This window comes from Genypterus blacodes, unplaced genomic scaffold (genome assembly GCF_046128005.1).
Source record: "Genypterus blacodes isolate CSIRO-AG114 ecotype Tasmania unplaced genomic scaffold, CSIRO-AGI_Gbla_v1 ptg000028l_1, whole genome shotgun sequence".
Taxonomy (NCBI): Eukaryota; Metazoa; Chordata; class Actinopteri; order Ophidiiformes; family Ophidiidae; genus Genypterus; species Genypterus blacodes.
In genome coordinates, this window is record NW_027466841.1 from 2,115,919 (window position 1) to 2,142,281 (window position 26,363).

Below are 26,363 nucleotides of genomic sequence, written 5' to 3' on the forward strand. Positions count from 1 at the left end.
GCTAACGTTAGCCAAACGTTGACGTTATCGCTAGTTTGGCAAGCGAGGGGACGTTGGCGATCACGATAGTACAAGAACAAATGCAAATGACATAACCCCTAATATGAAGCCATTCAGATTGCCAAACGCACCGTGGCCATAAGAAATGATAAGTAACGAGACAATGAAGGATGTGTCACTGCTAGCTAGGATGTGTGCAACGGTAAACGCCATATTGTTGCTACACGATGCTAAGTTAAAGGAAAAATTGCTACTGCGCGCTGTAATAAAAACTGACGCGTTGTCGGATTAGTTTTAAATGTGTACTCTCCTTTTCATAAGTAAAAATACCAAAGGCGCAATCGAATAAACTGAATTGCTTACAATTACGACCAGGTGCTAAATATATAGCTCTTAACTAGGCCAATGTTTATGCCGGGCCAGTCTAATTCATGGGTTGTGCTTTCACGCTTGTCTTCCAACTTGTGTATTTTCGGCCATTTTTATGATATGACATTTAGCCCGAGCAATGTGGAACATAACCTGCAGGAATAAATGTATTTGACGAATGATATTCCCTAGTTAGATTGAAGGAGTACCACGAAACGCCCGATAAACTACTTAAGTTCCAGGAAGTAGACAGTGCCGATCTTGCAGGGCAACACTAAACCCACAGAGCATAAGCCTCAGTTTTCTAATTTCCTAAACTCTAGTTTGATTTTCAACGGTACATGATACATATATAGAATACAGTGAACATTATCCTAATCTGGTTTATTTGTGTGAGAGCAGTAAGTCAAATAAATGCCAGGTTTAAAATAATGGAAACTAGTTTTGTTAGTGGAATTATACCCCCCCCAATATTGGTTGTATTCTATGCTATTGCACATTTTCTACATGTATGAATAAACAGTTGGTGCACCCGCTGTCTTCTCTTTATACAGGCAGATTCACTGTAAAAGAAGATTTGCAGAACATTTTCAACCTTCAGCATACAGCAGAGCCCATTATTAAACACTACATGATCATCCAGTTTGTACTCATTCCCCAATTTGACAAAGCAGATTGTATTAGAATAAGCAGTTATTCTCCCTGTGACCTCTTATGGTGGATGAATGGGCTCCTCTGCTCGCCTGAAAAGACTGGCTGCAGGGAATCCAATGACTACAAACAACACAGGCCTACTGTTTCTACTAATAGAAGCAGGCAGAGTTTCAGCTCCGCCAAATGGCAAACTGAGCTGGGAATCCTATGAGGAAGAGGTGATATGTTCCAGTTAATATGAAACCTAATGACCACAGAGAACGAGAAATCCAGCATACTGTGTTCCCAGACTCAAATGAAGGAGCAAAAGCAAAGCTGCGTCCGCACATAGATCGCAGCTCGTGAGGATTAGCAAGCATGACTTAATCTCCCACCCTGTCTAATATCGTTGCTGCTGCAGTTGAGGAGATGAATGATATACATTGTTATTAAGCCCACACATTGCCCAGATGTGCAAATGTTCGTTCAGGTTCAGATTGATGTTTCTGTCACAAACATACAAGAGTGGGGAAGGTAGGCAAGGATGGTTTACATACAGTTGCATCAAATAACTGAGTCAAAATACTGCATATTATTTGAGGTGCCCTTTAGTCACATTCCCATGTGAGCCGGACGATGTTTGTGGAACAGGGAAAGGCCGATTTTATACTCCTCCTGGCAGGACGAGCCCGAGTCTGCCCATTTGAGCTTTGTCCCTTCAAACCACCTTTGTCTCCCAGTTATAACTCTATTCATTAAGTTTCCAGCCAGTGTGCTTGGACTATTGGCACCTGTCCACATAGTCACAAAACGCTGTAGTTAACATTTCAGCTTTAATGTAACATCAACCAAACCAAACTCATTTAGATCCACATAAAGGATAGAGCCAGATACTGGATACATACAGAATTTGATAAATACAGTATGCTGTTGTTGATGTTAGCAGTTACACTTAGTGACCAACAGGGGGCGACATCTCACCATTGATCGGCATTACAAATTGGGTGTGTAAAGATTTGTTTTAACTTAACACTTTTTGTTTCCGCCCCTTTTATCACGAAGCACTTGAAGATATTAGTTGTTTAATGAGTGAAACTATACCAAAGTAAACTAACTAACAAACAACAACTGTAACAATCTAACATTCACGTCAGTTGTCGTAACACAAACAGCTACACACAGTGTACTCTGAGGTTGTCACGGTTTGTGTCTTCGGCCTAGGGTTACTTAAGTATGTGCCATATAAATAATCTTAATAGTGGTCTATGTGCTGTTTGTACATGCTACACACGTATTCGTATTTACTGAGTTTGAAGGGTTTGGTCTCCAAGTTCATATCAACAATAGGGACATGTCTCACTAGCGTTTGTTTTCTTAAGTCTCAAATACAAATACTACAGGGAAAACCTCAATTCCAAAAGACAAAGGTTCAATTATGGCATTAGAACCCCTTTTTGGATTGTATTCATCATCAAGATCATAAACATGTAGGATCAAACTCTTTTCAAACTACTTCAGTATAGTTGAAGGATCGCTTGCAGGTCGACTGAGCACATTCTCAGTCTGGAGAGGGGGTGTTCCCGGTTAGGAGAGAAGAAAAGTGAAACTCTGCCTCTGAAATGTGGATCGACAGTCACTCCGTCGGCAGTCAATCGCAAATATCACACGAGAATGAAGCAGAACGCGAAGTATTACTCGAGGTAGTAGCGCGTACACTGAAGTAGGCTACAACTCTTTCCACTTGCGCATGAGTTTCAGGCGTGTGTGTGTGTGTGTGTGTGTGTCTGAGAGAGAGTGTGTGCGCGTGTGTGCGTGTGCGTGTGTACGTGTGTGTACGTGTGTGTGTGTTATGTCGGGTGGGGGGGTTAGCCGGGGTGCGTAAAGTGCGTGCGCCTGGTTCGAGGTCGTATTACGCGCAGCTATGGAGAGCAGCGCCGGGGTGGGACTAGAACATGTGGGAAAGGAATAAGCGCTGAGCTCCGCCGTCTCTCCGCTCGGGGGTTCTTCTTCTTCTTCTTCTCTTTCTTCTCCTGGAGCAGCACAGAGCTCCTCTTCTTTGCGAGTAGACACCTGTAAAGGCACAGAAAGTAACGGGCAGCAGCAGCAAAGTTTCTACACGTTCATCATGTTGGGCAGCAAGGGAGGAAAGGCACCGGTCACCAGCCCTACTGAGCAGAGGGGCAAAGCGGCCGAGAAGACGCAGGACCCCATCAGGAAGCTCGGTGAGACCCCAGAACCCCCAAACACACACAACATATTTATCATGTGTGTATGTTACTTATTTAAAATGAGAATGTCATGGTTGTTGTGATTCTTAAAATGTTTCATCTAATGTCTTTCTTGTTATCTGTGATATTTATCCCTAAAATACTGTTTTGTTGTGATATATTGTTATATACCTTTAAAACACAATTTATTTAGCTAAATGTACATCTGACATCTGATGAATGTCTTTGCCTGTTAAGCCACTAACTTCTTATAATTCGAAAAGTCTATTTCTAGTTCTGTAATTGGGAAATGGAGATGAAGAAATGATATGACAGACTGCATTAATAGTGATTAAGTTTACACTCATCTGTCAGCTGATAATCATAAACCACTGACTCATCAAACAGCTGAAATGGACAAGTGTGTGTGTGCATGTGCGTGTGTATGAGGGTGTTTTAAATTGATAATATGTTTTTGAGGAGTTCTCCACCTCCACCTCCACCTCCCCACTTGCTGTGTGTGTGATTCAGGCTCTAGCTGCACCGTCCCGTCCCAGTCTAGTCCGCCTCTCTCCTTCACAGTAACGGCCTCGCTGGGCGCCTTCACACGTGTCCTCTCTACTAACCGTCACGCCTAAAATAGAGACCTGCTGAGGAAGGACACAGCACCTGTCAAAATCTCTGAAATGTCTGGAAAACTGGACCGCATTGCCTAGTCTGTGTGTGTGTGCGTGTGTCTTTATTTGCCTTATTTGCCAAAGCCAACAATGCTGTGGAAATCATTGAACTTCTCCTGTGGAAAGGGAAAATATGTTTGCAGCTGTTAATGCCGCAGTGATTTTTCTGTTATTTGCATGTTATTTTGGGAGCTTTTTGGTTAACAGCATAACAACACCATTGGAGTTTTGCTGAGTCGGCTGAAAATGCTGTATGAAGACATGTTTAGACAGTTACAGAACCTTGTTGGCACCTGTAACCTCACAATCTAACAAAGCAGGGTAGGCTTACTCGGCACATCAGTAATCCACCATTTATGATCGGTCATTACATGTTTGAAATCTGTAAACAATCAGGCCACTAAGAGGGCTCAGGAGAACAGCAGCAGATCCCACGATGGATTTAGGGGATTCAGACTTTGGGTGGCAAGAGTTTTAACACTATGCCGACACAGTGTGGAACCATATCTCCATGCCTGAAAACACAGCACGAACCCGTCAACTCTGCTCAGGTTTATACTGAATAGTGAAGGCAGTGAGGTCCATCCCCTACCCCTTACTGCCATGTGTCTTTGTAAATCAGGGCGCAGTAAATTCAGAGGTTGTGCTTGCCAAGCCATCCTCCAGAATCGACTGAATTGTTTGATCAAATATACTGTCTGTCTAATGAAGCAGTTTATTTGTATTAATACAACACCGGCTGTGGGCCTTTACTTTGGAAACTGGGTCACGTGAAACAAGAGACTGAGATTTGTTAGTTTTTTAGATAATGAGTGTTTGACTTAGACAAGCACACACAGCAGTGGATAAATACTTGCGTTGCCATAGACGACAGATCCCAGGAGGATTGTGTTTGATTTCAGAGGGAGTCCAAGGTTGTCGCCTGTGTTATTAACCCTGCAGCTCCATATGGCTTGGTGGCAGCAGGGAGACACTTCACTCTTCTCCTCTGTGTGCGAGCTGGCACCCTGCCCGATCTGCACTCCAGATTTACACCAACCGGTTTCAGGCAGAGACTTTATGGGTTTGGACTGAAGTTATGAATTTGCACTTAAGGTTAGAGAGTGAACAGCAATTGAATACTAATCGGGTTGGCAAGAAATCAATCATCCTCAAGAAATGAAATGAAATGCTAATATTGTTATCTTTTATTCATAGCGATAGTAATTATTTTACAACGCGTAAGTTAATGATCTGATTTGTATGACTGATCGTAAATTCTCCCCTCTTAAGTTTCTAGGTCATCATCTATGATGAGATCGGAGAGCTCGTCTGACCCCTGAGCTTTAAACTCGCCGTCATTTTGTTAATGAGCAAAAGAACAATGTATCATTCATCATGAAACACAAAAGAAGCAGTTGGGGAGCACTGACTGGATTGAACAGAGGCTGCATGGGGGTTCATGCTCCACACTCTGCTCTCCAAATAATAAGATGGATTTCAAAATAACATTTGTTTTGTTGTATCAGTAAAAAACCTTATCTGATCTAATCTTATCCTCCTCCAGGGCTGCGGAGGGATCAGATCTCCCGGTCATTTCTAACCCTGAGGTCAAGACCTAGTCGTTTTCTTTCGTTTTCGTTTTCAAGTCCAGGTCTTACATGGACTGACGCAGTAGGGACTGTCCTCACCTGTCTCGTGGGGACAGCTGCGTGCCAGGAAAGAGACATTTAATCGCCCGACACGCTCAAATCATATCTAACAGCCTAACTGTCTATCTTGTGCAAGTGTAGAATCTTGACTAGCTGACTCTTGTGACAGTTGTTGTGCTTAGGGAAACTTGAACTGATCCATGAGCAAGCTGGTATGTGCGCCGCAGTAAAGAGGACTCATGCAGACACAATCTATTACTGACCAGCTGATTTCTGTCTGATCCTCCTCGCTGCTCCCAGTCGGCCCCCGCTGCTCCCAGTTGTTGATGCACCCTTAGAGAAATAACCCTCATGAGATTCTTTGGAATGCTTAATGTTATTCCTCCGAGCTAATCCGGATACACGCCTTTCTTTCGGAAAGAGTTCTTGGCCAGTTCTTCACGCACGGAGCTGCAAGAATTTCGAGTTTGACTCATTTTACCTTCCTTTCAGACTTTTCCTGATATTTCTTCTCTCTCTCAATCTGTCAGTATTCCGCAACAACATGTTCAAACAGTCACACCTTCCCTGGAAGTTTGCCTCAGCACACATGCGCATGGTCGCTAGGCATTTGGTATTTGACAGTTTGATGAAATTTGGCAACAAGCTTCTTGAGTCAATGATTCGTGAAATGCAGCAAGAGGTGATGGCAGGAAAACAGGATTCAGCCTAAAGAATTGTTGGTATCCCTGCTGTTGATCACCATGCAGCTCTGTAACATTAGGAGAGTCTTGCGTGAGCACAAAGTGTATTTAAATTTGAATGCACTGCTGTTAAAGTGATTTGTGTCGCAGATTTTTGAGCGACCAGAGGGGCCCGTCTTCAAACTTGAGTCTATTTGCTGTTATCTGGTTAAACATTAAAGCGATGCAGGTAGGAAAGCAACAATAAGGGACGGGGCTGTTATAAAAGGTGAAGCGTGGAGTTGAGAGTGAGGGAGCTGGAGGCTGTTTGGGCGGCTTAGCACGGCCACTGACCTGCAGTTAATCGGGTCCTTGTGCTCTGCCTGGAATGACATGCATGCAGTAACAGCTTGGACCCTGTGAAAAAAACAGAGTTGTTATGGTAGAGGGTTGGTAAGGCGGGGGGGGGGGGTCTCTTTGTGTTCAGTCCTGTGGTTGGGAGAAATCCATGGTTTCTACCCAGGGGGAGGGGCAGAGGACACTTTCTCTTGCGATGTTGCCGTGGCGTCCTTTCAGGCTGCCTGGCAGCTATTTGGCACTGACAGTATGAGAAATCACTCTGTAAAGAGCTTTAACTGATTTAGATGAGCGAGCGCAACGGTGTGCCAGATATGCTCAGGCGAATCTCTTTAAGTGCCACTGAGAGAGTTTGTTTTGACAAGTCTGTGAACTTCTGTGTGTGTGTGTGTGTGTGTGTGTGTGAGTCTATGAACCTGTGTGTGTGTGTGTGTGTGTGTGTGTGTGTGTGTGTGTGTGTGTGTGTGTGTGTGTGTGTGTTCAGCCTCTGAAGCACAGTGAGATTCTGCAGTGCTACTTACCAGCAAGTATTTGTCAATTATTTAAAACATAGAGGGTTCAGTCACACATAACTGTTTACTGTAGGAAGATCTTCTGAAACTTGCGTCACAGTGTCACGTCACTCTGGTACAGTGGCTTAATTAACTTTGGCACAATACGGAGGCTACTAGTTAGAGAAAGTCACATGGTTTTACGTTTATTAACCAGGGACTCTATCTTATCTCCCACCATCTTACAAAACAATAATTTCTACAGCTCTCAACACCTTTTTTTAACCTTCCATTTGAAACCTTTCCATAAAGGTCAAAGTCCTACAAAAGTGTATAAATCTGCAAACTACAAACATGGAAACAGCTCCTTCATTTCATTCATTTCATTCATTTGCACAAAAAAACAAAAAAACATAATCTCTCTCATAATCTCTAAATTGATGTTCCAAAGATTAGGAGATATTAACTCAAACTGTAAATCTACTGGTTCTGTCCACTTGTGTAGCTGGATACAAAAATGTCCCTCTTCAGGAATGTTTGAGGGAAAAGTGCTGTAAACGTATCAATACCAGTTAATAAACCTTAAAAATATAATATGCATGACATTGCTGCATGCTTGTAAATGTAATCCTTCAAAGCATGTTTCAATAGAATTCTACATAATTTTCATTTTAACTTCATGTGTTTGTTCAAACCTGTTTTCTAGACCTCAGTAGTTTTCATTTTTTTGTTGTCTTACACACCCACAGTCACATTACATACTGAGGCGTGTCTCCATTCAGGGCTCAGCCTCTTTGTCAGCATGTGCTGTGTCAGAATCATTGGTGATTTCATTTCCATTAGCAGTGATAATTTGTAACTATTGCAGCAGCCTCAGTGTTGGATGCTCCTGTCATGAGGCTGATTCACATCCCTGTGTTCCCTCCCTGACCCAGCTTAAATGTCCCTCTTAGCTTTGTGTTTAGATTGGCTGGAAATGGAAGGAACCACATGGAGAAGCATTAAAGTTTGGTACCTTTAGCTCATACAAATTCCTCTGTGTTAATATGTTTTCTGTAAATCATGAAGCCTGAAGATCACTTCTCCAGACAGGACATTCCAGCTCCAGCTAGCACATGGAAACCTTGTCTAAGCAGTGGTCATCTGCTCCGAGGCTTGTTTATAAAACATAATCCAGGGTTTGGGGTGTAAGCAGGAAAGGCTGGGCCGAGGCAGGAATCACCAACAACACATCCAACAAGCTCTGATTTCATGGAAATGTTGCTGTTGTGCAGGAGTTTGTCATTTTACAAGCGACAGCCACTCACCAAACTGTCAAAAGAAATGCAGTCATAAGGTTTAAGGAAGTTGAATGAAGAAGGTATTAAGTGCATCACTCACTGCTCGCTGTATTGTCACAGATACTCTGACTGGAGGAATTTAACAAGTTTATATTCTTTTCTCTACTCCAGCATTTGCAGGAGAGGTGCAGACAAACGCTGCATGCATTTATATTTATTACAGTATGACCTTTATGTGAACTGCATTTGAACTGAGACTCCTACAGACTTCTCCTAAATGATGTCACAGGAACTACACTACATGTGATTTATTTCTCAACAAAACGATGACACAAAGTCAAAGTTCATCCTCGTTTATTTCCTCACATTTCTGTTTTTTTTGTGGTTGTGTATGTGCATCAGGGCTGCTGGACAATGAGGACATACGTGTGATGATGCAGGGCTGCAACATGGTGAAGGTTCGCTCTCAGAGGTGGCAGAAGAGCCGAAACCTGAAGTTGCTGGAGGACGGACTCACCGTGTGGTGCGAGTCCACCAAGAGCTCCCGCAAGGCCAAAGCCCAGCAGACATGTAAGTAGCTGAGGTCGGGCTGCAGGGTCATGGTAAGAAGTAAGAAGAAAAGCAGAGAGAGTGTGAGGAGACGCAGGCTGGTCATGAGGAGGGAGGACTCAAGGTGGAAAGGCTGAGGGAGAGGGAGGTGAGGGGGGAAGGAGAGAGAACGGTGCTTGTTGAAAGTGAGAGGGTTCACATGAGACGACGGGTCCTCTATGATTAAAGGGTTTCAAGCAGCAGAGAGGAAACCGAAGCGGTATCAGATTAGAAAAAAGGGTCTTAACCCAAAGGGAACCTTATCTACAAGTGGGTAGTGTGGAAACAGAGGAACAGGACTACCACCAACACACCCTCCAGTCCATTCAGGGCTGGGATGTGAGTCAGTGCACTCATTGTTCAGAGCTGTTTGGGCTGTTTTATGTGGCTCCAGCTCACGCCCTCTCCTCTACTTTACCTTATTAAAGGCAAATCATGTGTTTCCATGGAGAACACAGTGATGACAGCCTCTGCAACCTGGATAAGAAAGTTTGATTGGTAACATACGGAATGTATAAAATAATAGAATCCTTTTCTCCTTCAAAACAAACTGGAATGTACTACAAGTCACTAAAGATGGTAATTGGTAATGTACAGAAATAGGAATCAGGCAGTTATCTGATACATGTGGGGAAATCTGACTGATGACTGACAGCAAATCATCCCAAATCAGAGGCAAGACGCTGGAGAACAGAAACTCACAGACAGACAGAGGCTCATAAATGACAGGCACCAAAAACAGACAAAGAGAAGAAGAAGACGCAGGCTGTGAAACATAACAGAAAGAGATTGTAAAGAGGAATAGGCTTCTCTGGGGGAACAGGAACAGGCTCGGTCAGAGAAATGGATGCAGATGAAAGGTGGGAACAGGCACCGGCTGGGACTGCAGGCAAACCATGGAGGCACAGAGAAGAAACCACGAGGTAGCTAATTAGTTTGTGTGTAGAAGGAAAGCTGACAAAAAGGAGCACAAACCACCTAAGGAACTGGAGCGCTAGCCGCTAGGTAGCCCACAGCGACGCAGGGAGAAAGCTGCACCTGTGATAAGCAGAAGAAGAATTAGCCAAGACAGGAAGCCAGGCAGCGGAGGAACTGTCTGACAGCTGAGTTAGCAGGGAAACAGGAGAGGCAGTCAACAGAGAAACCAGAGCTAGTTCACTAATAAATGGCCTAGCTAGCAGAAGAACTGACCTCAGAGCGGAACGATCCGGTTTACGGGCAGCTAAGCTACGAGTTAAGCTAACGGACACATGTCATCCTATAACGGACATGTGGACGTCTGATTGCAGGGAAAGCACAGGTGTAATTCATGATGGCTCCATGTTCCAGTTAGGTGAAAACGTGACCTGGGCCCGAACATCAAAACACATACACACAGACACACAGATACAAATACACGCGCGCACGCGCACACACACACACACACACACACACACGGCGCCTATAAGATCTTCATACCGTAAACTAACTGTCAAGTTCTTTTTGAATACACTCATATCTACTTGTACTTCCCTTTGCTGTTGCACCTCTGTGCACGCTGAGCAAAAACAAACAAGCCATTTAAGCTACGCCCTCTGTATGCCCCTCCACCTCTGCTCTGATTGGTCAGCTGTGTCAGGCCTGAGCTGGCTCCACTAACAGACTGCGACCTGTCAGCACTGACCAACAGTTCCTCACTAACAAAAGACAAAGATCCAAAAGGCTCAAGTGGGATTAAAAAAGCCTTTATCTAAAGTCAGACCACCATATTAAAATACTGTGATGTGTTTTAGCTGGTCAGCCTTTGTCAGTGTATTAAGATTAAAACATTGAGAAACAAACAAAGACACACACACACACACACACAGATGCTAAGAAAAGAAATAAGAGAGAGAGACACTTTAAAACTATCTGTGGGATTAAATAATAGAGAATGATGAGCATATATATAAGAAAAACACTTTGCTCCTTCAAACTCAATCATGTAAATAGTGACGCTTAAGCATTTTAGTTTTCTCTTCCAGAAGCAATTTCAAAATGCAGAAAATGCCTCAGCGATCACATTCTGCTACTGTGGTCTACTCTGAATGCCAAACACATATTTTGGTCTATTTCACAAATTGGAATAACCCAAGCTGTCATTACTGCAAAGGGGCTAAAGGGCGAATGCTGACATGCATGTGATCAATGCGTCAGTGCGTCTCTCTCTCTCTCTCTCTCTCTCTCTCTCTCTCTCTCTCTCTCTCTCTCTCTCCCTCCCTCCCTCCCCTCTGTCACCCTCTTTTATTTTCACGCGTGTGTCTTGACCTTTATCTCTCCCACCTCTCTTCTATCAGGGTCATGTGGCCTGCCTCTTGCTGATACCGGAATGTAGTTCATGTTCTAAAGCCACGCCCACTCAGCATTCTGCAGGGTAATGGGCACAGCGGTGCCGAGCGGGTGGGCAGGTAGCTGTTTGTGGGTCAGTGGGTGGTGAAATCAGTCTCAATTGTGTTGTACGCCAGAAATAGGCACGGAGTGTTTGCGGTGTGGCGTGTGTAACACTCAGACTCACCGTGATGCAGCATAGAGTGATGACAACAAGAAGCACAACGGCAGGGTGGGACCTAAGCTGACAGACACTGATATCACACAACACAAGAGAGAGCACCGTGTGTTTGTGCGCGTGTGCATGTGTGTGTCCAGGTTGGACATTTGGCTTAACGCCTCTTTTCCTAGCTGCAGGCAGTCCTCCAGGTTCAATGGGAGCAGGCGCCCGTGGCTTCTGCTCCGTTGCCCTTACAACACAGAATACACCCCTTCACACTTCTGCTGCTGCCCTCCACAGCACATACGGACATACAGTACACGCACAGAAGCGTAAACACATGCACGCATACATGTCACTTTTGCCATCGCTGCGAGATAACCACAAAGGAGGAATGTGCAGTAATGCAGGGAGCAGTTTTGAAGAGGTGGAAGGCAAGAGGCGTTACAACCCACCATAGGAGAATGAATGAGCCTTTTGTGCAGACAGATACTGAGCGAGCACTAAACTGCAGGCGTCGCTCACACACACACACGGCGGTCTGAGAGCAAATAGAGAAGACTCCTGTACTGAATAAAGTTGTTGTTGGGTTCAGCTCCAGTCACTATGCGGTCTCTTCTTCACTGCATTTGGACAGACCAGGCAGGCTGCGTTCTGGGCAGCAAGTCAAGAAATGTTTCGCGCTGTGTCTCACCAGCGCACACACACCAAATAAGAGATCATTCCTCAGCCCTCATTACAGGCTGTGTGTGTGTGTGTGTGTGTGTGTGTGTGTGTGTGTGTGTGTGTGTCAATTATTTGTTGTGGAGGAGGGAGATGAGATGAAAATTGGCAGGTAATTTGCAGGTGACGGAAAAATCACACATGGTCAATGTGTTGAAGAAATATTTCAAAGTCTGACCCGCAAATACAAAACCCAGCAGGATCTTTAGAGGATCCCAGATCAAACAGCTCATTGTGAGCCAAAGGCAGAGCTCTTTGTCTGCAAGCAGAGAGACGACACACGCATACATTTAAGACCCTGCTTACACTCGAGCCTCATGTTGTCATCTGTGAGCGAGGTGAAGCTGCAGGTTAAAATTATCCCGGGGAGAAGTGAGGACGCTGGCTCGTGCATCATGTTGCTGCTTCACTCTGCACAGAAGAATTTACGATTCTCCTGAAACATTTCACATCCGACCTGTGTGTATGGTGTATGAGTGTGGGTGTGTGTGTGTAGTGCTGCTGTGATCTCTGGCCAAAGCTGTTTACTTACTCAGCTCACTTAACAGAGCAATGATGAGGATGTTGTTGTTGGCGGATTATGGAACCCAAACCATCTAAAACCAAATTAAAAAGGATTAAATACAACATCAATCAAAAATCTAAGTTAATAAACAAAATATGGCAATTCAAATTCACTCTCTCTCTCTGTCTGTCTGTCTGTCTGTCTGTCTGTCTGTCTGTCTGTCTCTGTCTCTCTCTCTCTCTCTCTCTCTCTCTCTCTCTATCTATGTCCTCTTCCAGTTGCAGTGACGGAGGTGGAGTGTGTGCGTGAAGGCTGTCAGTCGGAGGCCCTGAAGAGGCTCTCGGGGTCGGTGTCTGACAACCAGTGCTTCACCGTGATCTTCCGAGGGGCCAGGAAGAGCCTGGACCTGCTGTGTCCCTGCGAGGACGAGGCTCAGCGCTGGGTCCGAGGCCTGCGTACCTTAAAGGAACGCGTGGGCACCATGACCCAGAGGGAGAAACTGGATCAATATCCTGACAATTTTAACAATATGCTACTTTCTACTGAATAACATAGTGTGGCTCAGACATAATTGCCATGGTGACTAACTCTGCTCAGAGCGTCACACTGTCACGTGTGCATTGCTAAGGTGAGCAGTAATGAGTGGGAAAACAAGCGTTGTCTAAATATAGTCTGAACATGACTGTTAATGATAATCCTGCATAGGCAGAGGGTGATGTGAGTGTAGGTATCAGGCCGTCTGTGAGGTGGAAACCATCTCCGCCTCGCTGTTTATATCGCCCTGATTTTCTGTTGACACACAGTATTTTACTTTTATAAAGATGTTGCTCAGCAGAGTGTGATGGCGTGTCCAGACCCGCCGGAGAGATTCCTCCTCAGATTACTCCTGAAAATAAGTGTACCAGGTCCTATTAGTTGTGGTAGCAGCGTGATAAGCCACAGTTACGTTGCTGCCCTTCATGTTTCACCCACTGTTAACGGCTTAGGAGGCATTTAGTTTACTGTAAATGTGGTTTGTGTGTGTATATGTGTGTGTTTGTGTGTGCGTGTGTGTGCTCTTCTTACAGGTTGTGTTGCTGTGCATGTAGGTGACAGTGAACTACTGTATAAGATCATCTTATTATCATTATAATGGGAATTACTAGATGGACGGATACAATAACTGCATGCATAAGCAAACACAATGCAGTAAAAGGAAGATTTGATACCTTCTGAATGCCTTATCTACAGTACAGTATATGATTTAGCCCTGCGGGTATTGTCTGGTTTTGGTCCTTAACCCTCCACACTTGGATCCGTGGCTATCTGAGACGAGCCGATCAGAACCAGGATGGTAAAATGACCTACGACGAGGTCAAGCGGCTGCTACAGATGATCAACATCGACCTGAGCGAGCAGTACGCCCTCTCTCTATTCAGGGTCAGTGACAGCGCGATACGCGTACGCTTGCCATCAGATGTGATTCATATTATGCTGAATTCTAAGAGCAGTAGAGCGTCGGGCTTGTGGGAAGATGAAGAGTTGGTGATATTTTTCCTAGTTAGGATCATATCAGCTTACAGTGACACCCTGGAGCGAAAGGTCTGTGTTCAATTACAGAGCCAGCGGCAAGCCAACAGCAAGCCCCCGTCCACAGCAATACAGCCGCTCTCTTATCTCCCCCACAACAAATCAAGAGCCAGTTAACTCTTGGTTGTTGTGTGTGTATGTGTTTTGGGGGGGTTCTTATTCTTCTTTCTCCATTGTGATTTCTAATGTGAACCTCCTCAGAGAACAATATAGGGTTTTTTAATGAAAGTATGCACAGCTGGTATGAATTACCTCCATGCTCTCTCCATGGGAAAACACTCCCTAAACAAAGCATATCATGTTTTACTATTCACCTATCTGTGTGTTTGATCCCTTCTTTGTCTCTCTAACTCATAAATCCATCTGTATACTTCCTTTGTATTTCAGAGGTGTGACCGATCTGGGGACAACCGCCTGGATCACATAGAGATTGAGGAGTTCTGCAGAGAGCTGCTGCGGAGGCCCGAGCTGGACTCCGTGTTCAGACACTACTCCAGTAACGGTTGCGTGCTCTCCACCGCCGAGCTCCGTGACTTCCTGGGAGATCAGGGGGAGGACGCGTCGTTGCTTCACGCACAGAACCTCATACTCACCTATGAGCTGAACGACTGGGGTAGGACTTATGTAACAGCATTCACTGCATGGACTTTCCAATTTGCCGCTGTATAGCAAAGTGACTTGATGAACTCACTTCGTTGCAGCTCAAAAGAACCAGTTCATGACCCAGAACGGTTTCACCTGGTACATGCTGTCTCTGGAAAATGACGTGTTTAACCCCGATCACGCCAGGGTTTACCAAGACATGAATCGCCCCCTGACCCATTACTTCATCTCTTCCTCGCACAATACCTACCTTACCAAGGACCAAGTCAGGGGTGCAAGCAGCACAGAGCCTTACATCAGGTATTCAGACCCAATATATCAGTACCAAGATGCTTGAGTCATGCTTTGAAATCTACAGGTGTAAGTTGAACTGTGTGTGTGTGTGTCTCTCACTAACAGGGCTCTAAATCAGGGCTGTCGCTGTGTGGAACTGGACTGCTGGGACGGAGATAAAGGTGAACCTGTCATATACCACGGGCACACGCTTACCTCCAAGGTGCCCTTCAAAGAGGTCATTGAAACCATCGGACAGTACGCCTTCAAGGCAAGAGACAGTTGATTTGGTTGTATTTCTGCTGCTCTTCTGCTCTGACTCTATATAAACTACATCTCCTTCACACAAACAGAATAAGTGATAAGTACAAGTCAGTAAACAAACCAGATTCTTGACTTCTTGCCTTTAGAGTCTCCTGAAGCCGCTGTGGTTGCAGTGGCATTCTTGGCTCTGAAGCACCCCTGCACTATTTTGGCTTTGACATAGTCCAGCATTGCATAATTGGCACCGGCGTTATAACAGTGTGGTTTATTTTACATGATTGGTTTAACAGCTTTCTTCTTTTTCCCCTGTAGGCTTCTCCATACCCTATAACCCTGTCTTTGGAGAACCACTGTTCCGTTGAGCAGCAGGCTGTCATGGCCAAACACCTCCGCACTATCCTGGGCAGCAAGCTGCTCACCAAGCCCCTCAGCGACCAGCCGCTGAAAGATCTACCATCTCCTGAGGTACAGTACACCCACACCCACACAACATGTTCTCCATGACCTCTGCATTTCCAGTCAGGCTTCAGCCGCGCAACTAAGAGATTTGTTCTCGTGGCATCACTTGCAGGAGCTGAAGGGCCGCATTCTGATAAAAGGGAAGAAGCACATTCCTCACCTAGGCAAGCTGGGCAATCAAGGCAGCAGTGCAAGCTTCTCTTCTAGCTCTGAGGATGAGATTGCCTGTAGCAATAAGAGCACCCCAAGGAAGGAACCGGGAAAGGTTAGCTCAGGAAAATCATCATTCCTTTGCTATTCGCATGAGAAGCTACTAAAGAAGTCACAGTAATTCATTTGCGTTTGCATTGTCTAACCTCATGTCTTCTTTTAGCCTCCCCAGGCTGTCTGCTCAAAGCTGAGCCCTGAGCTATCGGAGCTGGTGGTGTACTGCAGGAGTGTTCCCTTTCGTGATTTTGAAAATATGTCTCTTAAACCACCAAATGAGATGTCGTCCTTCTCTGAGAGTGATGCCCTCAGACACATCAAAGACTCAGGTTCGTCCCGGAAGTAGAGGAAGAAACAAATAATGTATCATATTGACTTAGAGCAGCTGAGTCCACAGAAAGTAGAATCACCCCGCAGTGATATCCTTGCATATGTCTTCTTTCTTTTCATTTGAAGGAAAGCTCTTAGTCAGACACAACAGCAGGCAGCTGAGTCGGATCTACCCCTCAGGCCAGCGCCTCCAATCATCCAACTATGATCCCCAGGAAATGTGGAATGCGGGCTGCCAGATGGGTGAGTACTTCAGACCAGGAGGTCGTTCTGGTGGTGCATATTTAGCTACATCTTTTGAGAAATGCTGTAGTCAGTATGCTGACATAAATAGCAGAAGTGTGTTGTTGAAAATCCTGGCACCTGGCTGTGTGAAGTGACTGGCTTCTACTGATTCAATTAATTCTGAAATTCTTAACTATTTCCTGTTGGCGTGTGTGACCACGTGACTCATTTCTCCTTTCTGTGTGACGTCCAGTGGCTCTGAACTTCCAGACGCCCGGGGAGCAGATGGACCTGAATCAGGGTCGTTTCCTCCACAATGGTCGCTGTGGATACGTTCTCAAACCCAGCTTCATGTGCAGCATCACCTCTAACTTTAACCCAGAGAACACAGGAGGAGGCCCGGGTCACATCCCCACACAGCTGACTTTACGAGTGAGTGACCATGTTGAGGTTTATCGCTACTGAGCATTTGGATTGACTTGCTCAAATTCATTTTAGATCAGATTAGAATAAATTGTTCTACATGTTATTCAACTAACTTCCTGATTCAGTCATGGGAAAAGTATGTGCAGACACACTTCCCTTTTGCGTTTCAGATCATATCTGCACAACAGCTGCCAAAAATCAACACAGAAAAGGCAAGCTCTATCGTGGACCCACAGGTGTGGGTGGAGATTCATGGGGTGGCAATTGATAATTCAAGAAACAAAACCCACCGCATTGACAACAATGGTAACTTTAACATTTGATTATGTTATAAAGCACCAACCTTATAGTATAAGCAGCATGTGTGTTTTAATCAGCGAGCTAATATCCTAATTTTCCATGGATACTTTGTTGTGATTGATAATTGCTTTAATATTGTGTATATTATTATTATATATAGTATATTAGTATATTATTGTGTCTTATTTTGAAATATTGGTTCATATTCATTCACACAGCTTTTGATACCAGATTCCTATTTGTACTTTGAGCCTTTCCTGTCCATGACGCCATGACTTCATGAGACAGTACAGTACTAGATGATGTTTTTACAGCTCTTGAGCGCCCTCTACAGGTTTCAACCCTCGATGGGACTGCACTCTGAGCTTTCAGCTGCAGGTCCCTGAACTGGCCTTGGTGCGATTTGTCGTGGAGGATCACGATCACACGGCCAAGAATGACTTTGTGGGACAGTTCACCACACCTTTCACAAGCTTACGCACAGGTGCTCATACACACTTGCACTGTAGTCATTACAGCCATCAGTGTTGTATGTTTGTAATGTTTGTCCTGTTTGTACTGTTCAGGATATCGTCACGTCCACTTGCTGAAGGCAGATGGTTCCAGCCTCTCCCCAGCTACCCTCTTTATCCACGTGAAGGTGGCCCGCAAAGGAGTTCCCATTAAAACTGTGTCAGAGCGAATGGCCATGGCCAAAGGCAAGGCATGAGATGCAGCAGAACCAGCTGGAAAACTGCATTGCTGACAACAAAGGGCTTTGGAGATGGAGCTCTGAATACGAGGAAGGGGGACTGCTGCGGCTTCCGGTTGCTCTCTCAATCTCAACCTCAAGTGGTCCAATTTACACTGAGCCACTTCCGAATGCTGGAAGAAAGGTGCCGTTTATCAAAGATGAAGACGAGCGTCAGCTGTGAGCAAATGAATTGCCTCAAGCTGGATAATGAATCCATGATACCGTGATGGAGTATCTGGTTCGTATCAGTGCTGATTGCTCTTTCCCTCCATGGAAATAGGACAGTTGAGATTAGCTGTTTTGGTCTTTAAAACACTGAAATGTGACTTACAAAATAGTTAATAATGTTAATCTCTGCGTAGGTGATTATGCCATATGCACTTAATATGAATTTTAAAATGTTTGAAATTGTTATACTTAATGATTGGATTTTAACTTATAGAGTAATACTATAGATGCAATAACTATTAGCTATTACTTGACTTAATATCTTATAAAGCAGAATAAGCATCTAATTTTGACTGAATGCAATGGTTTGTTACAATATTCATGTTACAGTGCGGATTACGTTGTAATAATGTTTCAATATTTGCCACAGCTTGGATTGTACATTGAGGTTGATAACAAAAGAGTTCATGCAGTTTGTCTTACTAGATCCTCCAAATACTTAAACCAAGACACTATTACTGCCTATTTCCACAAACTGCTACTTAACTGAAAGCAAATCAGCAAATGTTTTACCTATGTTTTATGTAAAACCATCATCAGTATTAATATGAAAATAATGTTTACATTTACAAGTTTTGTTTTATGGTAAATTATTATAGTTGGATGTAATAATGATAATATAATTGTTATGTTTGCCTGGATGTTTCACACATTTGCATGTAGGTTACTTGCATTTTTTCCGTTAATAAGATGTAGATGTGATTTGAAATGTTATTTGTTTGTTGTCGCCATTCTTGTATTATGTATATCTAGTGTTCAGATCTAGATATTGTAGTTATGTACTTACTGTGATAATCCAATCCAACCACCAATTAGAGTACACCAGATCCCTTCAAATACTAAGGAGAACTTCCAGACGATAGTAGTGTATATTTCCCAGTAATAACAGGTGTTACATAGTATTTGCACGATGACTGTAATTATATTTGATATAAATGAGTTTCTAGACTTTAGTCTACCACTAAACAGGCTCTCTGGACCAGAGAAAAGCCTCTGTTGTGTAAATGGGTATTATGTGTGCATGAGAAACTACTGTTTTCATAAAGGCACTAATAACACATTGCTGTGTGAGCTTCCTTTGCTGGGGTATGAGACGTGGGTGTGGAGGGATTACAGATGGAACAAGAACATGCCCACATTCGAACAACTCATTCCTGTTTATCTGGTCAAATGCAAATGGTATTCCAAGCTGGGACACCATGGGGGATTCACAAGACAGATGAACTGAAAATGGGTCATGGTCGAGCAAAGGAGCAGGAGCAGGTCATCTGGAACGTCTCTGTGTCTACTTCAAAACATGGCACTGTTTTTACAACTTACGCAATGCATATCCACACGCACGGGTATTGCCTCACTGATAAACAGTATTTCCCTTTACACCCCATGACAAGATCACATGATCTAATGGCTTGTGTGTGTGTGTGTGTGTGTGTGTGTGTGTGTGTGTGTGAGGCGGAGATAAATTGACATATGCAGGGAGAGATTGACGGAGACAGAGGCGGATAACAATTAACATCACACACACAAATGACCGAATCCCACGTTTGACTGTAGACTCGTGGACACTGTAGACATGCGGAGTTGCTCCATTACAGAGAACAACAACCCCCTAGTGTGTGTGTGCTTCATCCCCTACGCAGCGAAGACGCTTCCATCACCGCGCTGAGCCAATAGCAAGGAGGGATGGTTAAAGGCGTCGGAGGCACGCGGTAGCGCCTCACTTCCTGGTCGAAGATGGCGGATGAGAATGAGACAGCACTGATGTCGGAGAAAGAAGATGTAGAGGACCACGGACACTGCAGCGACTGCGAAAATGAAGAGCACCACTTCGACGACGGGTAAGGCTGCACTGTTGGCCCCGCAGCGGTGCGAGGTGCGCCGCGTTACAGTGCGTTTTCACGGGGTTAGTGCAAAGTACAGCCATAGTGAGCAGTCGGGTCCGAGAACCCTGTGGACGTCGTCCCGCCCACTTGCTTCAAGCCGATTGGTTAAAAACGGCGTCTGCTTGCTGGTACTGTGTCGCGATTGGCTCAGCATGTGTTCGTTTCCTGATGTAGGCAGGACTAATTGTCTGTTTCCTCTAGCTTTGCGTTTGTTAGCATAGCGGTGGGGGGGTGGAAGAATATTAAATTACGCTTGTAAACCAGCGTATAATGTTAAAACACGAAATATTTTTGCATATTTGTAATTTGCAGGAACGTGCAGTCGACACGTTGAGATGACAGCGTGGTAGAATATTTGCACGCCGCTGGTCGCTGCCTGTAACCGATGCGATTCAAGGCATGGCGAGTTGACATTTGGCGACTTAGCTTGAAAGCTAATGGCTGGCTGTCAAACCTCCATTGTCTGCTCGATGCAGCTAAAGTCAAACTCTAATACTGATTGACCCATTTTGACTTCTCAGTGGGAGCTTACTGGCCTGGTTGACGTTTAATTCCCCCTGTATGTATGCTAGCTAATACTTTACGTCTCCAAGCAGCAGCCTAGTTGTGTTTAACGCCGAATTATAATCGGATTTTGATGGAGGAAGTATTTACCTACTGCAAACGCAATGTCTGCTCAGAACGTAAACCGCATTGTACCGTGAAGCTTCTGTAATGATGAAGTGATGATCTCATTTATTTATTTAGCAATTAGGCACTTCACTGCTGCTGTTTTTCAAGCGACAATTCTACCACACACACACAAAGGAAAACTGTGACTGGTAACTGGACTGGTTTGTTGAAGTGGAAGCCTGTGGAACAAACCATTGAATGTATTGTTGTCTATTGTGTCAGTCATGGGCCTGACCTCCTGCACATGTATGTACATGCGTGTTTGCATGCATATACAAATATGCACACTTCTCTAGAGGTCATGTGATTCACCAGCTGTCCCAGTGTTACATATACAGCCCAGTGCTCGGCCTCTCCTCCCTGGACACTAATGAGATTATCCTCTGTAAGTATGGAGTCGCTTTCAGACAAGAAGATGGGAGATAAGAGGGAGTGGGTGTCGCATGTTTCTCTGCTCAATCTATTGATTGAAAAAGAGCTTTTTGAGCCATATGTAGCCGTGTAGTGAGGCAGTGCTAGGCTCCCTGTGAATGGAGATGAATGTCTGTGATGTTTGTGCCTGCTCTCTGTTATATATAAACTTGTTGTCTTCACAAATGATGGATCCAGCTCCTGCTAACTTTTGTATCTTTCATTTTGAGTACCCACATTCAAAATGGGAATGGTGATGTGTCATTGACGAAGGCCTCTGTTCTGTAATGCAGCTCAACACTCAGGTTTAGGCTCGGATAGATATTTAGTATCTAAATGTAAAGTACTATTTAAGTATTAATGATCCTTCATTTGAGAAGTGAACCAAGATTGAATTACATTCTGAGCCTTTTAAATGAGTTTCCACTGGGCTGATAAAGTAACACCAACACCTTGTTTTATCTGTCCTGTTCCAGTGACGGGGACGGGGAAGGGGACGGGGGTCTGGGTGACGACACCGGTGCCAAGAAGAAGAAAAAGAAGCAGAAAAAGAAGAAGAAATCTGGAGCGCCAGAACTAGCCCAGGACCCTCTCGCAAAGGTCTGATACTACAGTAATCATTTCACAAAATGGTGCAGCAGACAACACACATTGACTCAGCGGACAACACACATTGACTCATAAAGCAGCTCTGGGACAGCGTGGTTGTCACAGTGTTGTGTTTTTTCACGTGTAGATTCTAGCTGTGTTGCAGTGGATCATCTTTGAACTTTCTATATGCCGCACAAAGACAACCCCCCCCCCCCTTTTTTTCCTGAAATTGAAACACTTTCTAGAAATCATGACGCCGTTACTCTGAATCACTGTGAACCGTTTCACTGGAGCCTTTTTCTGCCTTTGGTGTATCAGCACTGAAATCGACGTGAACCAATACTGAGGTCTGAAGCGGCACACAACTCCGCTGACGCCCTTTGTTTACATCCATCTTGAGTCATCTGGTACACACAGATCTCATCTAGCGCCTTGACAAATCATGTCTGGGACAGATAACATTCGGACGGGAGAGGAAATGAATGATTTGTTTGTTAGCTCGCCGCTTTGTTCGTTTTGCTTTTGTCTCTTTTTGTTTCTCTCTGTTTTACATTTAAAAGCTACCTCTGCAAATCGCTTGGTTTTAATATTTGAATTTCTTCTCACCCTCCTAACAGGTGAATTCATTGCCTGCTGATAAGCTACAGGAAATCCAAAAGGCCATTGAACTGTTTTCTGTGGGCCAAGGCCCGGCTAAAACCATGGAGGAGGCCAGTCGGAGGAGTTATCAGTTCTGGGACACACAGCCTGTGCCCAAGCTCGGTATGACATGTAGAGCTATTAGTGTTGCCTCAGTTTTTAAAAAGGAATGGGAATTTTAAGGAGGCTTGATTCCAGTTCATATTCCAAACAAACCTTATCCAAGTTAATAACCCTTTTTCCCAGGTGTCTGTCCCTCATCTCTGACATATCTGATTTTGACTTGACTTAAGGCGAGAAGGTGACATCACATGGCTTCATTGAACCTGACAAGGACCACATTCGAGAGGAGCCATACAGCCTCCCACAGGGATTCAGCTGGGACACCCTGGACCTGGGGAACGCTGCAGTGGTAAGGAAGTCCAAACACAAACATGATGCTCACAGTAGAGAGATACAAGAGTAACTAACCTGTGAGAGATGCTCCAATGTGTAGAACTGCACATGTAAATAGTTTATGAATTGTACAGTACTGTGTTTAAGCAAACAAATGTGTCGCATCAGTAAACCAAACAAACTGAAGAATGTGGTTGCTGCTTTCTTTCTTCGCTTTTATCATCACTTTGTTTTACTAGAATACTCACATTTCTGAACACTCTCTTCTCAAATCCAGCTCAAGGAGCTTTATACTCTTCTCAATGAGAACTATGTGGAGGACGATGACAACATGTTTCGATTTGACTACTCCCCCGAGTTCCTGCTCTGGTAATTGTTTTCCACCTATAATGTATTCTTTTTTTTCTTTCCAAGATGGCAAATTTAAAAGCAGGATACGCTCTATCTTTGAACGCTTTTTAATAAGGCATGTCAATGACTGATTTGTGTCTCTGTCAGGGCTCTGCGGCCTCCTGGCTGGTTGCCCCAGTGGCATTGTGGGGTCAGAGTCAACTCCAATCAGAAGTTGGTCGGCTTCATTAGTGCCATTCCTGCCGCCATCCGTGTCTACGACACGTAAGTGAACACATCACTTTTTTTAACAAACAATATATACATTTTTAAAAATATGAAATTCTCAATATGGACTGAAATTAGAAAAGTAAATTGAAAACAGTAACTATTCCTTATCTATTATAACAAGACTATAATTGCATCATATTGTTGTAAAACTAGAATCCTAATTTTTTTGTTCTTGTTCAGAGAAAAGAAAATGGTTGAGATCAATTTCCTCTGCGTCCATAAGAAGCTTCGCTCCAAACGGGTCGCCCCGGTTCTGATCAGAGAGATCACCAGACGTGTCAACCTGATGGGCATCTTTCAGGCGGTGTACACTGCTGGAGTGGTTCTGCCCAAACCCGTGGGTACATGCAGGTGGGTGTGACAGAGACCAGCTCCCCTCAAACACACCTCCTTTTATTCCCTTTATTCTCTCTGTTTAAGTCACTGCCTCGGGTCAGTTTATGTGAGTAAAACTTCATTTCTTGTGCAGGTACTGGCATCGCTCTTTGAACCCTCGCAAGCTCATCGAGGTGAAGTTCTCCCACTTGAGCAGGAACATGACTATGCAGCGCACCATGAAGTTGTACCGTTTGCCTGAGGTTGGTTCAAACACACACACACACACACACATAAGCCAAAGCGTTGCTGATCTCCCTCTGACTCATGCAGTTAAATAAATAATTTCATCACCTTCTCATCACCATTATTATTATAGCTAGTCATCAATAATTTGTTATTCAAAGTAAGTATGCAGCTATCGGTAAAAGAAATAAAATCAAAACAATGCCAAAGTAAAGACACAAATTGCAGTTAATTTGCTAATATGTTCAGAAATTCATTCCTGTTTAATGGCTGTGTGCTGCTCTTGTTCTGTCCCTCCATTGTCTCCCTTTGTCCTCAAGGCTCCTAAAACACAGGGTCTGCGGCCGATGACCAAGAGTGATGTGCCACTGGTCCATCGCCTCCTCCTGGAGTACCTGAGCCAGTTCAACTTGGTGCCTGTTATGAGCCCTGAAGAGGTGGAGCACTGGCTGCTGCCTCAGGAGAATATCATCGATACTTACCTGGTGGAGGTGAGTAACAACATATTCCACACAGATCAGAAGATGGTCACTTTGCTTTCAGTAGTTTGGTTTTCTGACATCCTTTCAGTGAGTTGTAGGGGAGGTATAATAGATCATTTACAGTGAATTGTGTCCTCCTTGACAGAATGCTGGAAAGGTGACTGATTTCCTGAGTTTCTACACGCTGCCCTCTACCATTATGAACCACCCGCTGCACCGCAGCCTTAAAGCGGCATACTCCTTCTACAACGTGCACACCACCACCACCCTGCTCGACCTGATGTCCGACGCCCTCATCCTGGCCAAATCGGTGTGTGCTCCTCTTCCTTCCACACCTCACTGTTCTGATCAATGTTTCCCCCGCAGCTAAATAACCTTAGGTTTATGTCCGTTAAATTCTGCAGAAAGGGTTTGATGTCTTCAATGCACTGGATCTAATGGAAAACAAGACTTTCTTGGAGAAGCTTAAGTTTGGTATTGGAGATGGGAATCTACAGTATTATCTGTACAATTGGAAGTGTCCCAGCATGGGGTCGGAAAAGGTACATTCATTTTTTAGGATAAGATTTCTTGACATATCCTATAATTTAATGAACTACTAACCTCTTAACTGTATAACTCTTCCACCTTTCTCTCCTTAGGTCGGCTTGGTACTGCAGTGACGTTCCCTCGCACCGTATTTAGTGTCACCAATAGGCCAGGAGACCACACCAACGCACTGACCACCCTAAGAGATGGACTGATGACTTCCTGCTTCAGGAAAGGAAACCCACCACCCATTTTTACTTTTTTGAACTTTGACCTGCACTACCGCTGCCAGACGAGGAGGTCAGGGAGAGACGAGCCTTCCTCCTCTCACCATCACATGGACCTTAAGCCGTAGTTAGCATCACAAACAACTGTAATTTAAATCGGAAGGCTGTCTCGATTGTTCCGACACATCAGAGCAATTTGCACGGATCACCGCAAACCCACAATACATGTAAATAATATCAAATCCAGCTGCAAATAAAGCCTGAACACACACAAAATATTTTAGAAAAAAAAGTTGAGGTAATAAATACCACAAGTGGACATAACATGAGGTCTTTTGTTAAAGATCCTCTTTTCAAGCTTGACCCTGTGTTTTTGTCATGACTACCTTCTCCCCTCCTTCAGTCACTGTGGGGGTCTTTCAACACTATTTGCAGAAGATGAAGGCACTCCTGGAGTACTTACTTGTATTAATGTTTATCACCCACTTGCCAGCTTACTGCTTAAAAAGAAGCCCCATTCAGAAGAACATAAAACAGACTACAACTGGTCCAGCTCGCTTGGGGGGGCAGGGAAGAATCAGTATGGACCGGTTGAACTGCCATGTGCTTTAATCAGCAGGGATGTGATTTGCAATGACGCCTCTTTTTTGACATTTGACCCTGAAAGCAGTCAGCAGTTCAGAACTCGGTGCAGGTTGGGTGGTTCTGGGGAAATGACCCACCAAAAGTGTTTCTTATGTACAATGTTGGTTCTAATTGCAAGCAGATGTAAAAGAATGGGTCTCACTGTGTTATGATGCAGGAAAGAATGTGAAGATACAGGTGAATTTTTTTTGAGCAAAAATAAAATCTAGAAGTTGCTCTGACTTCTGCATGGTCTTTGTCTGGGGTTTGCTGCTGAATACCTAATTTTATTATTGTTTTCTGATGTATAACATAGACACCAAACTTTATTTTAAAATAGCAAATATATATTAGATCATATTATTTATAAGCAAATAAGATTATGTCGAGTTAGTGGAATCATGTTTCCACACCTACACCTAATTTGTCTACATAGTTACAGTTTTAACAGCTTTTCTGTTTACACGTGAGACACTACATAA

General features: G+C 44.1%; 2 protein-coding genes across 3 annotated transcripts; both read left to right on the top strand.

Annotated features, from left to right (window-relative positions):
• Positions 1-2,517: 2,517 nt before the first annotated feature.
• LOC142993385 (1-phosphatidylinositol 4,5-bisphosphate phosphodiesterase delta-3-A-like) lies at positions 2,518-19,306 on the top strand. Of its 2 annotated transcripts, none has more exons than XR_012961116.1 (15): positions 2,518-3,224; positions 8,710-8,877; positions 12,908-13,136; positions 13,919-14,048; positions 14,586-14,811; positions 14,900-15,101; positions 15,201-15,345; positions 15,651-15,803; positions 15,910-16,062; positions 16,171-16,333; positions 16,461-16,577; positions 16,813-16,991; positions 17,156-17,197; positions 17,620-17,769; positions 17,852-17,886. XR_012961116.1 is itself a non-coding variant. In XM_076144068.1 (15 exons), exons 1-15 carry the CDS (start codon positions 3,128-3,130, stop codon positions 17,992-17,994), a joined length of 2,391 nt encoding a protein of 796 aa, XP_076000183.1. In that variant the 5' UTR covers positions 2,523-3,127; the 3' UTR covers positions 17,995-19,306. The 2 variants fall into 2 exon arrangements, 1 of the variants encoding a protein (XP_076000183.1); XM_076144068.1 differs by having other exon boundaries at positions 2,523-3,224; positions 17,156-17,291; positions 17,852-19,306.
• Positions 19,307-19,692: 386 nt separating this feature from the next.
• Positions 19,693-26,123, top strand: LOC142993468 (glycylpeptide N-tetradecanoyltransferase 1-like). Its single transcript, XM_076144216.1, has 12 exons — positions 19,693-20,084; positions 21,689-21,812; positions 22,421-22,565; positions 22,736-22,854; positions 23,116-23,207; positions 23,337-23,453; positions 23,640-23,810; positions 23,929-24,037; positions 24,341-24,511; positions 24,648-24,812; positions 24,907-25,044; positions 25,144-26,123. The coding sequence occupies exons 1-12, from the start codon at positions 19,981-19,983 to the stop codon at positions 25,162-25,164; spliced, it is 1,476 nt and encodes a 491-aa protein (XP_076000331.1). The 5' UTR covers positions 19,693-19,980; the 3' UTR covers positions 25,165-26,123.
• The last annotated feature ends 240 nt before the right edge of the window (positions 26,124-26,363 follow it).

What these genes read in the sequence shown, in the direction of transcription:
- LOC142993468 (XM_076144216.1), top strand. Translation starts at nt 19,981, where the DNA reads ATGGCGGATGAGAATGAGACAGCACTGATGTCGGAGAAAGAAGATGTA. An exon ending in CCCAGGACCCTCTCGCAAAG is followed by an intron (nt 21,813 to 22,420) that starts GTCTGATACTAC and finishes CCCTCCTAACAG; the next exon opens with GTGAATTCATTGCCTGCTGA. An exon ending in ACCTGGGGAACGCTGCAGTG is followed by an intron (nt 22,855 to 23,115) that starts GTAAGGAAGTCC and finishes TCTCAAATCCAG; the next exon opens with CTCAAGGAGCTTTATACTCT.
- LOC142993385 (XM_076144068.1), top strand. Translation starts at nt 3,128, where the DNA reads ATGTTGGGCAGCAAGGGAGGAAAGGCACCGGTCACCAGCCCTACTGAG. An exon ending in GGACCCCATCAGGAAGCTCG is followed by an intron (nt 3,225 to 8,709) that starts GTGAGACCCCAG and finishes TATGTGCATCAG; the next exon opens with GGCTGCTGGACAATGAGGAC. An exon ending in AGCACAGAGCCTTACATCAG is followed by an intron (nt 15,102 to 15,200) that starts GTATTCAGACCC and finishes TCTCACTAACAG; the next exon opens with GGCTCTAAATCAGGGCTGTC.